Here is a 13,677-nt window from a genome sequence, read left to right as displayed (position 1 = left end):
TTACACCCAATTAGAAGAAAATAATCTCAGAGCTATCCGAGTACAAAATCAAACTAAAAGAATTCGGAAAGTTTATCGGTATTTTTTTTAACACGTAGATGCACTTCGATAAATAAAGAAAACACAACTTGGTAAAAACTTCAATGAAACGGCGGTGAACTAAATTTCAATTTCTATAAAATATGTGTCAAGACATTTACACCGACTTTAGTGTTCTTCTTTGGCGACATACGTGTGTGCTATCGCTCCCCTCGCAGACTATCGAGTGAATTGCGTACGTTTACTCAAATTGGAAGGGAGCACATGTGTGGCGTCCTAGAGACGCAAAGGTAGTGTTTGATATTCAAGCTTTGTTTTGACTTGCAGTGCGGTCTAACTTAGCAATAAATCAAATTAAACTATCAGAGAAAACATTCATTTTTTTCCTATCATTTCAGAAGAAATCGAAGAAAATGTCAGACGAAAACTAAAGACATACTCGACATTCACGAACTATCACGAGGTAAAGTGCTTATCTGAAATCAGAATATAAAAAATTAACTTAGAGTCAGAAGCATAAGCCTATAATTTTTAATAACAAGAATATTTTCTTAAAATTAAAAAAAAAATAAAATCAGAAGTACATACTAATCAGAGAAAATTATTTAAACCTAGATTCAAAATCAACCCCCACGTACACCTCCGAGTGTAAATAATAGGTCAATGGACTGATCTCCATCCGAACTGGAAATAAGAATGAGTGTAATGGAAGATTCATTTGGAAGACACTCAAACATCATTAACCAACACGCTGAAATAATCCAAAGTCAGTCGGAAGCACCCACATAGTACACAATCTTTCGGCAATATTGTCAGGTTGCATTGGTAGATCGTAAAATTCAAAAATATTGCAGGCAGAGTATTGAATATTCTGGATACTCGATTCTGGATACCACCAATATTGCTATAAATGGTATGTCTTGTTTAGATAACGTTTCCAAAAAACAATTAGAATATTGCTGCAATATTGCTATAAATGGTATGTCATGTTTAGATAAAGTTTTCCAAAAAAACAATAAGAATATTGCAGCAATATTGCTCGAAGATTATTTGGAATATTATGTTAATATTGTAAAATAAAGGTAAAAAAAACATTCAATTAAAAAAACCGCTGCCGATTCTTTGGCACGTAGCTTCCTCAAACAACATTTATAGTACAAATAGATAAAATATTGTCCAAATATACAGTATATTATTGATTTTTAAAATACTTTCAATCTTAATTATTTTACATAAGGAACACCCGTCACAATATCAAATCATATAATTTTCATGAAAAAATGTAAACCTCAATATTTTAAATACCATAGGGTCCTCATAAGCTCATAGCATTATGAATTGTCTCAAAACATTCTAAACTTTATTTAACGAGTTATAAGGTTTAACAGAAATAGTAATTTTCAGTTATACAAGGTATACAGGGTGAGAGACAAAGAATTTGAATCCCGATATCTTTTAAAATAAATGGTTTTATAAGGTGCAAAAAGAACGTAGCCAAGGTGATGAAAAGATCAATATTTTCCCCAAATTTAAACTTAATTAAAGACTTTTTACTCCCGTAATCGTACGACATAGAAAACCCATTTTTTTTAGTTTTCGATTTTTAGCTTGAAAACTAGTAATTGATAGTCATAGATATTATCGTTTTTTATTGTCATACATTTTTTGAAAACGTTTGACGATTTAGTTTTGGAGGTATTAATTTTTTTTAAGAATCACCTTTTTTATCATAAAAATTGAACGGAACAGTCAATCTGGAAAATCTTGTGGGAAAAAGTAGGCAATTTTATGCCCTTTTAGATACACTATTGTTGAATATATTGTATAGATCATATTATCAAAAAAAAGCAAAAATATTTTTTCAAAAATCAAAAAATGGCTATAATATGGCCATAAAATGGACAGAATTATAAAAAAAAATTTTTCGAATTCTGAATCAGAAAACATACATGCATGCCAAATTTTAATACGATCGATTGCGTGGTTCCAGAATTATGACGGTATACGTACATACACCCCCCCCCCACACACACACACACATGATTCGTACTCCAGTACTCCAAATGCGTTTCTACGAAGTTTCAGCGAAACTGAAAATTTTACTATTACAAAGCTTTTTCTTAAGTGGAAGCAATATACAAGCGTTTTTTACGAGTTCTCATGTCCGTTTCGGGAGGTATATCATCTAGATGGTACACCCCGAAACGTCAAGAACGAGAACCAGTGGTAACCTTTATATCATTTTTTAAATTACTCATATAGATAGCAATCTTTCAGCAATATTGCTCAAATGTTGCGTTCACAGATTCGCTGGATTCAATAATATTGTTGAAAGATTATAAAACCTTGCTAAGCTTTTGGAGCAATATTACTGTGGATCACTATGTCCGTTCTACCATTGTAAGTTCGCCCGGCCTGTCTGCAGCACTCAATATCGTCAGAATATTGTCTCAAGGTTGCAATACAAAATTTGGTAACATTGCACAGGGGTATTATAATGTTACTGCGACTATTATGCAACATTCTCACTAGATAGTACAATATTTAATAAATATTGTTATATTATCTAAAATAATTTTGAATTTAAAAAAAAAAATTTATACTAACTTTTTATGCGAACATTTTTAAATACTCATATAAGATTGTTTAATATGGTAGCAATATTGTCCAATAGACGGATCAAGATTATTATGTCATTGTGAAATATTGCAGAATCTAGTTATGCAAACTTGAGACAATGTTCTAACGATATCGGGTGCTGTAGACGAGCCGGCCCAGACCAGGCGAACTTGCAATGTTAGAACGGACATAGCTGTCCACAGCAATATTGCTCCAATAGTTATTTCACCTTTATTTTACAATATTGACACAATATTGCAAATAATTTTCGAGCAATATTGTTGCAATATTTTTATTGTTTTTTGGAAGCGTAATCAAAAACAGACATAACCCTTTATAGCAATATTGCTAGACAGTATCCAGAATATTCAATAATCTGCCCGCAATATTTTTGAATCTGACGAATCTGCTGATTCAACCTTCAGAAAATATTGTCAAAAGATTGGGTGCTATATAGGTAATTCATAATTATAACTTTCTTGTACTTAAATTTTAAGCTCCTATACGATTTTCAAGGCAATGAGATAAAAAAATTAATGCTGATTATTTAGAGTATTAAGAAAATACATACGAAATATCAGTAGGGCATAAAGAATCAGTCTTTTCAGTTTTTCTGGTTAAATTGTCATATGTTTGTGTGATTTCCCTACATACGCATGTAATTATAGAACAAACAGCACTTAACTTTCTTATGCTTGGTGAAAATTAAATACTTACTTGCTGATAGATAAATAATTTATTAAGGTTTTTGTCGCAACTCCATTCACCATTTTAGTCACCGATGATCTATTTGCTCACTGGCCAACGCAACTTACTTTTAAACGGCAACTGGTTTAACGTGAAGAAGTAGACTTCAGCTTACGAAAATTGTTCAATTTGTGGCATTCTCCTATGTTAAAAATACTAAACGCACATCGTCATCCTAACACCTATAACACTTTGGTAACACGTATCATTTTTATTAATGACTAATTGTTTCCGACTTCTAGGATTATAACTTGTCGTTTACGAAAACGGGGTAAATGGGTAAAATTTTATAAATAATAACCTATGAGGAATTTCTCAGCTGAAATAAACTAATTTCTTGACAGTATTTTATATGTTTTTAAAAATGTTAGTTTCTTTTGAAACAAATTTTGAATTATTTTTTAGGAAAAAAGTTTTTTGCTGTTACTTTTATTGGATCTATACTTTGGATTGCGGCATATTCATATTTAATGGTATGGTGGGCTAATGTTGTTGGAGATACAGTACAAATTCCTCCAGAGGTAATGGGATTAACATTCCTTGCTGCTGGAACGAGTATACCGGATCTTATAACAAGTGTTATTGTGGCAAGAAAAGGTTTCGGAGATATGGCTGTTTCAAGTTCAGTTGGTAGTAATATTTTCGATGTGACAGTTGGGTGAGTTGTAAAAAATACATTATTATTACTATTAACTTTAGTAACATATACTAGTTATGTAAATATCTGACGTCACTTGGTAGTCAATAAACGTATTTAATTGACCTTATAGAAAAATAACATTGACTTGCCCAGCGACCCATAGTTTAAATTTAAATGGATATCTGATAGAAGTACGCAAGCTAAAGTTGCAAATGAAATCCTCTATCCTCTATTATATTAAAATGTGTCTGGTAGTCTCTGGCTATAAGTTCACTATATTCCCAAAACTACACCTCCTTAAAGGTTGAAGTAAACCGAAAGTTGACCGGAAGTAGACCAGAAGTAGACCGGAAGTCGACCGGAAGTGAACCGGAAGTGAACGGCGTAGAACGGACATAACTGTCCAAAGCAATAATGTTCCAAAAGCTGAGATTTTATAATCTTTCAACAATATAATTGAATCCAGCAAATCTGTGAACGCAACATTCGAGCAATATTGCTGAAAGATTGAGGTCTATATGGGAATTCTCAAGATAATTACTACCCCATATAGCACCCAATCTTTCAGCAATATTTCCTTAAGGTTGCATTCGTAGAATCGTCAGATTCAAAAATATTGTGCGAAGGTTAAATAACCTTCAAGAAATTTTCCTGCAATTTTGCTGTAAGGCATCATGTCCGTTTTTGGATTGCATTTCCAAAAGAAATAAGTTTCTTAGTAATAAACAGATACTGAGTAATAACAACTGATACTTTCTTAGACATTTATTTCTATCAAATTTTCTTTAAAGAAAGCCTTAAAAGTTGGCATCAGAATAGAGTTTTTTCCTGTGTGGAGTTTTCAATTCACTGTGATCGGAGAATGCCCAGGCCATCGAAAAAATCTGAAAATGAAGGAAAAGGAATAAGGTCATGGAATATTCTGTGATATGGAAAAGTCTGGTATAAAGTTAGGATATTCTGCTAAAACACCTTTTTATTCCATTCTAAAACCTTATGCCCGTGCGGTGAAGGCAAGCAGAAGCATGCTGTCTCGTGTGCTATGCTCTAAAATTACGCTACCTCTAAGGGGCTTTAGACCTACGTTCTTTTCAGCTAAATAAAGTAAAACCGGGCGTAGAGATTTGGTCAATAGTACACACAAAACATTCCTAATCACCGCACACGCAATGGAAACAAGAGGCAGCTCGTTCTGTGCTATAAAAGCGGTTTCTCGTTTGAAATTTTTTTGCGCCTAGCTTTCTTTTTAGACCAAGTTCAAGCTGTGCGTCGAAGCACAGACTTATTTGAAATTAAAATGCAAGAGCTAGATAACCTGTAATAGGTTGTCTTACATAAGATCTTGCATAAGATCTTATGTAAGAAATTAGGAAAGATATTACGTAATGTCTTATGCAAGATCTTGTATATTATCTTGCGTGATATCTTGAATGATTATTTCATAAAAATCATTTTATTTATCATAATCATAAGATCTTATAAAAGATCTTACGGAAGATTTTATGTTAGTTTTTGGTTGAAAATCGCTGACAAGATCTTATGTACGATCTTGCGCAAGATCTTCGTCAAGATCTGATATAAGATCTTACGTAAGTTCTTATATAAGACCTTGAGTAAAATTTTTAATAGGGGATATTATTACTTATCAAATTGGATTATCATGAAACTAATATTCATTTCTTTAGCAATTTCCGACGTAGAATCAATTTCCGCTGTAAGATTTAAAAAAAAGTAAATTTGTTTTAAGAATAATTCTTTTGAAAAATTGCAAAATTCGGAATTTTGCCATATCTTTGTATAATTAGGGCTAATGTCGTGTTTCGCATTAGTTCCGAGGTATTATGATTTTACGAAAGTTCCTACATACGATCTTGAGTAAAATTTTTAATATGGTCGTTATGAATAAATAATGAAATGGACCTGCAGCAAGCATATAGATCCCAATGCCCATGGCCAACCTATGAGCCCGAGCACTTCGGAACTAATGCAAAATAGAACATAAGCCCTTATTATGCAAGAAAATAGCGACATTCTAAATTTTGCAATTTGTTTAAACAATTATTGTCCATTTCATTATTTATTTATGACGCTATTATTACTTAGCAAATTAAATTATCTTAAAACTAATAGTGATTCCTTTGGTGATTTTCGACGTAGAGTTGATATCCGCCGTCAGATTTTTGAAAAAGTGAAATTCGTTTAAACAATAGTTTTTTACAATTGTGAAATTTGGAATTTTGCTATATCTTTGCATAATTAGGGCTAATATTTTGTTTCGCATTGGTTCCGGGATGCTTGGGATCACGGGTTGGCCATGGGCATTAATGGGTTAATTAAGAATTGTATGCAATGTAACAAAAATATGAGCATGAGGTAATTTTCTTTTTTGAAACTCAATTGTGTATACGTAAGCTAAAGTTTCACTAAAAATGTTTTTTTTTGTAATATCTTTAGTAATACTTTATAATCTTGCGTAAAATAATCTAACTGTAATATTAGGTGTATCATTTGGAGTAGTTACGATTGGAAAATTTTTCAATACTTTTTTAAGCTGTTCCCATTTATAATTACATGTAACTGTAATAAATAAATTTGGTCTACCTTTATTACTCATGATCGCTATTGCATCTTGCGTCTACATAACCTTTCCTTTTTTTAAATTATTCAAAATATTTGTAGCAATTGATTTTACATGATCTAATGAACCTTGATAACATTCTATACGTAATTGTTTCTGATTATTTCGAAAAAAATTTATTCTTTTACTCTTAATCATAATTATAGCATGTAAAAAGAATTTTTAAATTAATCTTTTAGCATATAGTAATAGACTAAAATTTGCATTTGGTCTGCAATATAAATGATAATCTATATAAATGATTTTGTAATATAGTAAATTTTTCATTACTAGAAGAATCTAATCTTTCATTACAACCAATACTCCAACCTAAAACTTCTGATAAAAACAAAAGTGAAATCGACCCTCGGTAAAGGCACACCTAGCTCCATCTTCTGTGCCCTTGTTCCCCGCGGCTTTTACGCCCTCTTCTAATTAATGTGGTCGTCATCACGTCTTCTTCTTTCTGCGTCGTCTGGGCGTCTGCTTCTTTCCGCATCGTCCGATCGTCTGCTTCGTGCGGTATCGTCCGGCTATCCTCTGAACAGCCTCAACTCCGTCACGGCTCAGTGATCTTCGTCTAGCTACATTTTTATTCCGCTGTTTTGCCTTGTCTTTGCCTTCTTTTCTCTTCATCATTTCTAACCTTCTTGAGGATGGTCCTTACGTAGTTGTTGACTGCGTTCCAACCATCCTCCGTCGTCAACATAGTTGTCATCATTGACTCAGGTGTCACTCTGGTCTGCAGATAATACTCGAGTTCTTTTCGCTCCATTTGGTATCGCGAACAGTCACAGAGAACATGCTCCGCATCTTCGTTATCGTCCAAACAAGGTGGGCAGTTCGGACTGTCGTCTAATTTAAATCGGTGCAGATAAGCCCGGAAGCATCCGTCCCCGGTTAAAAACTGTGTGAGGTAGTAGTTGACGTCCCTATGTTCTCTTCCAGTTCAATCCTCTATTTTTGGTAGAAGGCGGTGTATTTATCGCCCTTTGTCACTAACATCCCATCTCGTTTGCTATTCGGCCATTATCTTCTTTCTTGCTGCATCCCAGATCTTCTAAGTTTTGTCACTTGTTCTTCTTTTAGTTTGGAATACTTCCTTCCATTACACAGTGGTTAGCATTCGGGCATACGATTTCACCCGCATCACATCTGCCCATATTGAGGCTCCATATAGCATAATCGATATGGTTACACTGGCTAAGAGTAACCTTCGTTTCTGAGTTGGGCCTCCTACATTTGGCATCAATCGTGATAGAGCAGTGCCGACTTTTGCTGCTTTATCGCTGACTATTTCCAGATGTTGTTTGAAAATTAGTCTTGCATCGATAGTGATGCCCAAGTACTTGATGGTTGATTGAGAAGCGATCTTATGTCCATCTACCGTCAGCTTAATTTCCTCCATTTCCTACCTACTAGATATAAGAATAACTTCCGTTTTGTGGCTGGCTAGTTCCCGACCCGTCTCTGTTAGCCATTCGTGTATTATACGAGTCGCCTCTTCCGCTATTTCTGTCACCTCTTCTTTATGTTTCGCTACTGCTACTACTGCTATGTCGTCAGCAAATCCCACGACTGTTGCTTCTTCAGGTAATTGTAGTCTTAGTACCCCATCGTACATGATGTTCCACGTCGGTGGGCCAAGCACTGACCCTTGAGGTACGCCTGCTATAACTTTATAGGTCTTGGTACCGTCCTCCGTGTCATATAATAGGATTCTGTCCTACAAATAGTCAGACATCATTCTTCTTATATATAAGAGCACATCCTGCTTCTGGAGTGCTTCGTCTATTTCACTTCATTTGGCCGTAATTGAATGCATTTTTGACATCCAATGTAACTATGGCGCAATACTTCTTTTTTCCTCCCTTCCATCTTTTCCCCTCTATCGCTGTTTGCGCAGTGTCGATCACTAGGCTAACCGCGTCCAGGGTTAAACGATTCTTCCTAAAGCCATATTGTTGTTCCGCTAATTCACCTTTTCCTTATATACAATGATCCATTCTGACGTAGATTATGCGTTCCAGGATCTTACCCGGGGTGTCCAACATGCAGAGCGGTCTGTATGATGAGGGATCCTGGGGTAACTTCTTTCCTTTTGGCAGAAGCACGAGACGCTGTTTCTTCCAGTTTGTGGGGAATGCTCCCTCTTCTAGACATGCATTGTATAAGTCTACGAAGACCTCTGGATGAGCATGGATGGCATGCTTTAATGCAATATTGGGAATGCCATCCGGCCCTGAGGCCTTGTTGTTTCCTACCCTTCTGCAGGCAGCTAACAATTCCTCAATCGTGATCGGTGGAACAGCCTCTTTATTCGCACCTCTTTCGATGACACTTGGCTCTTCCAGTTGCCTAGGGAACAGTGTGGTCACTCCCCGTGTAATAGTTCTGGGCATTTTAGAGGGGGTACGTAGTAGCTTCCTTTAATCTTCTTTATTACTATTTTGTAAGGTCGACCCCAAGGGTCCTGTTCGACCTCATCCTGTAGTTCTTTAAGGCACCGTCGATTGTTTTTGTGGATTGTCTTCTTAAGCTTCCTCTTAGCGTCCTTCATTTCTTGTTCGCGGGCATCTACTATTTCCTGGCCGCTTCCGGTTTTATAGTATTTCTTTCTTGCCCGTTGTTCTCTTCTTCTGGTCCGGTGACACTCGCTGCGCGCACTCTCAACCGCTTTGTCCCACCAGTATACTAGTGGTCGTCTACAATTGGACACTCTTCTCGGTATGGCCGCGTCAGAGGCTCGTGTGATATTACCCATCACCTGTTCCGCCTTGCTGTTCGCCGTCCCCGAGAGTTGCAATTCTTCCAGTGCCAGTAGGAACATCTCCTTATCATAATCCTTTGTTTTCCAACTGACTCTGTTTGTCCTTGTACTCGCGCTGGGTCTCTGCTATGATTTTCTTACCTTTATTATTATGGCCTGGTGATCACTATTTGTGTAGTGTTCACTCACGGTCCACTTGTCAATTAAGCCAATAAGGCAACTACTAACAAATGTCAGGTCAACAATAGATCCTGCGTCTCCTCTTCTAAAGGTGTTAGTGCTACCCTGATTAACTAACACCAAGTCCAGGAGAGCAGATGCTTCTAGCAGTACTCGTCCTCTTTGTTTAGTCCTGTGACTGCCGCACTTTACGGCCCATGCGTTAAAATCGCCTGCGATAATAACTGGCTTTCTTCCCGCAATATCCTGCACGAGTCAATCTAACTGCCACTCGAACTGTTTATTTGGTGCGTTAGGCGAAGCATAGCAGCTGTATACGTGTATTCCTGCTATCTTTGCACGAACAAATCCTTTCTCGCTGGTCAGCATTTTCCTGGAATGCCACGTCCCTACATGCCTAGATTGCTGCTGCTCTGCCAGTGTCGTATGTTTCCCACGATGTCTTGTCCAGAGCCCTGTATGGTTCACATATAATGGCTACGTCGACCTCTGTCTCATGAACGTACTCGTTAAGTAAATCCTGTGCTGTCTCGTAGTGATTCAAGTTCAGCTGCACTATCTTCATTATCTTCGTTTCTATAACTTCTCTACTGCCGCTCGGTATACTAGGCATGTGTAGCTAACAGCAGCATGGTCACTTTTTTCTGTTGCTCCTTTTTCTTGGCAGAGAACGCAGCTCCATCAGTCCAAAGCTAGACTTGGTTTTTATTATTATTATTATTATTATTACTATGAAGGGGGGACCACCAAGATCCCTGGCACTTAGGCTGTAAACCCATTGTACCACCCTTCGTCATGGCATCCCCTACGCAGGTAAGCCTGCCCTTCTCCAGAAGGTCAATATGGCTCCCGCGTCGAGTGCCCTAATCTCTTCATACGTGGGGAAAAGCTCCCCCAAGCACTGATGTCTGAGCTGCGCAAATTTTGGGCAAACAGTCAGTACATGGGTAGGCGTTTCTTCAGCCCCCTCGCACCACCTGCATATACCCGTAGCCTCCTTCTCCATCTTCAGACCGTGGTACCTTAAGCGGATGTGCCCGGTCACTATCTGTGTCAGGAGTCGGGAGTTATTTCTGCTGCCTCCTGCGATGCACTTGGTCCAGCCGACATTGGTGTCCTGTCCCATTACCGCTTTGGCTTGTCTGCATCCTTGAGTTCCTTGCCATTCCTTCTGATCTACAATACCATTGTTAATCTTATCGTCTTCTTTTTCCTTTTTCTTCTTTTTCTTTCTTGTTTCCACCCTCTGATAGGGTGGTAATGTTCCTGTTGTGCGCGGTGGGCACTGAGTAGTGCTGGAAGTCGTCGCTAGTGGCGCACTCTGGCCATGCTTCGGCGTCTTGTCCTCTTCTTTTCTTTTCTTATTGGCCTTGTTCTGTGTAGGAGACCGTTTCTTCCTCTTCCTTGGCGTTTCTATCTCCCGTTTTTCTTCTGAGGTCAGCGAGGTCCGTGAGCTATTTGACATCATCAGCCTAAAGCTAGACTTGGTCTTGCTCGACGCTTTGCTTATGCTGATGAGCCGTTTCCAGAAAGACATGACCTTCCTCATGTCATTCTTAACACTCTTGTGAATGTTTTTGGCTGGACCTACTACAGTATCCATCTTGTCCAGATGGTTCTGAATCTTGTCCATCAACTCTTCTTCCGCACGATCTGCTGTCTGAATTTTAGACCATACCTCGTGCATTCCTCTGTTTATGGCCCCATTACATCCTGATGCGTCACATGAGGCTAATCTTCCTTCGAGGGCCGAGTGACCCACCTCTATAACCTCCTGTCTTGTTTGAGTTAATTGGCTCCCCCCAATATTACTCGGCCACCGGGGCTTTCCCGATCGAAATACCCAATCGAAACCAACGTCGGAAGTGGGTTGTAAGGCTTGACCCGCATGGGGCAGTGTTATAATTACCTCACTGTCCATGATTGATTTATATTTGGGGTTTCTTGCCCTATCCTGTATCCTATGAAGGAGCCTATTAACAAGGTGCTGTCATCCGGCCAGATGAGCCTGGTTATTTTAACGAGATTGCTACTCATCCCTCTCCTCTTTCCCCACCTCTTGTGTGGTGTGGCTTGGGACCGGCAAGCGGAGTTGTGTGTGTGTATGTGTGTGTATATATGTGTGTGTACGTATACCATTATGATTTTGGAACCACGCGACCGATTATAATAAAATTTGACATGCATATAGGGACAAACACTTTTGCCTTACGGTACACAATAAGGGACAAATTGGCTTTGTTAGACTTGGATAATGGTTGAGCACTCGTGTGCGTCTCGGGCGTTCTTTTTGCAGGTTACTTTCCACGGCTTAGTTCTTTTTGCAGCTTACGGAACCGAGTAGTTTAAAAGGTATTAAGATTCAAATTCTTTGTCTTTCACCCTGTATGCCCTGTATAACTGAAAATTACTATTTTTGTTAAATCTTATATCTGCTTTCCCCCCCTTCTCTACTCTCTCCCGCTCTTCTCGGAGCTCGCGCGCACCGACTTTGCCTCGCGTTGGCAGCAAGCCCGACCTGCTGCTACCGAGCAGCGAGGATTTCTCAGACGCCCCGATGCCTCTCTCTCTCTCGCTCTCGCACTCACACACTCCCCCGCGTTTCTTCTACGCTGCGCTGTTCTCTCCTTTTCCCGCTCTCGCGCACGCTGGCCCGATGCCCCGCGTAGATGACGTCGAGGTGTGCGCCCGCACCGCACACCGCTCTCTCGTCTCGCTCACTCTTACTCGTACACACCCGCGGCTTTCTCTCTCTCTCTCTCTCTCTCTCTCTCTCTCTCTCTCTCTCTCTCTCTCTCTCTCTTCTCTCGGCGACCTAATGGCTCGCACCGAGAGTATCCCGAGCAACCCAAGGGTTCTTACCTGGTGTAGGAGAGACGAACACCAGTCTCTCGTCCCCCAGTGGAAGCCTCGCTAGCCCAGGAGGTGCTGGCTTCCCGTACTCTTTCTCTCTCTCTCTCTCTCTCTCTCTCTCTCTCTCTCTCTCTCTCTCTCTCTCTCTCTCTCTCTCTCTCTCTCTCTCTCTCTCTCTCTCTCTCTCTCTCTCTCTCTGCAGACTGGGGAATGAAGGCCTGGCTCCCGTTCCGGCTTCCTTCCTCTGGCTGAACGGCTGGACGGTCGTCTCCGGGGAGGGATCTCTTCCTCGGGGCGGTGATCCAGGTCGTGGCGCTGCTGCTCTCTCACTCTCACTCTTTTCGCAATTCCGGTAAGGAACTGCCGAGCCGCTCTGCCGCGCGAGTTATATGAGCCGTATTAGTCGTCGCTTATTCATCGCTTGTTATCGATCGCCTTCTGCATGCCGTATCGATCGCTTTGGCTTCTCGAGACCTGCAACAATAAGGTGTTTATGTTGGCACATACGGCGGAGCACGCATCGAGCACGCATGGAGAACAATGGAGGAAAGATTAAACAAACAAAGTTACAAACCTTTTAAAAAGGCTCTTGCACTGGTAACGAGTTAGTCTCTGTCGGGTTTCCAAGCTGTAAAGACGGATTAATAAATCTGAACAAATCCATATTCAATTTATTTAATTACTTACCTGCGAATCTACGTACGCTCTGCAATACGTACACTTAACTGGCGCTGCGGACAGGATACTGCGAGGCTGCTGAATCGAGATTCTCCTCCAATACCGTGACGGAAATCATCAGAGAGGAAGCGGCTGGTGTTTCAACCCCTTCGTCGCAGTACTTTTGGGACGTCAAGTTTGAGGCCCACCTTCGAACAGAGATTCACCTGGAATCATCAAAGAAGAGAGTAAGTCTTTGAAATTCCCTATTCACCTATCTTTACCTTATCCCTAAATACGACTGATTTGAGAGCAAAATGGCGCAGCAAATCACAGTGGAACAATTTAAATTGAGGTTAGCCATATGGCGTGACGCGATACCAATTTATGAAGGAGGAACAAAGCTCCTTTCTCACTTTCTCCAAACATGCGATAAATTTGTTGAAAATTTAGTCACTGCAGAGGAAGCATTAAATACAGCGCTATTTGCGTTAATTAAATCAAGAATTCGCGGAGAAGCTTTAAATTTAATAGTCGCGAATGATCCAGCAACAT

General features: G+C 39.3%; 1 protein-coding gene across 12 annotated transcripts in view; it reads left to right on the top strand.

Moving 5' to 3' along the window:
* The window catches only part of LOC100115682 (sodium/potassium/calcium exchanger Nckx30C), a 570,283-nt gene that overhangs the window by 510,075 nt on the left and 46,531 nt on the right, over positions 1-13,677 (top strand). For 10 of the 12 annotated variants that reach the window (XR_004345110.1, XM_031929636.1, XM_031929593.1 and 7 more), the window contains one exon: positions 3,811-4,063. The exons of 1 other annotated variant lie outside the window; for it this stretch is intronic. Coding sequence is in view for 9 of the 11 variants with exons in the window: in XM_031929636.1 (XP_031785496.1) it covers positions 3,811-4,063 (253 nt within the window). In the remaining 2 variants the exon portion in view is untranslated. Of the gene's footprint in view, positions 1-3,810; positions 4,064-13,677 lie in introns of those variants that run through there. One more of the 12 variants, XM_031929808.2, reaches the window with a different exon arrangement.

This window comes from Nasonia vitripennis, assembly GCF_009193385.2.
Source record: "Nasonia vitripennis strain AsymCx chromosome 1 unlocalized genomic scaffold, Nvit_psr_1.1 chr1_random0003, whole genome shotgun sequence".
In the NCBI taxonomy this organism is placed as follows: domain Eukaryota; kingdom Metazoa; phylum Arthropoda; class Insecta; order Hymenoptera; family Pteromalidae; genus Nasonia; species Nasonia vitripennis.
The sequence above is the reverse complement of the archived record's forward strand: the minus strand, read 5'-3'. Positions and strand labels throughout refer to the sequence as shown.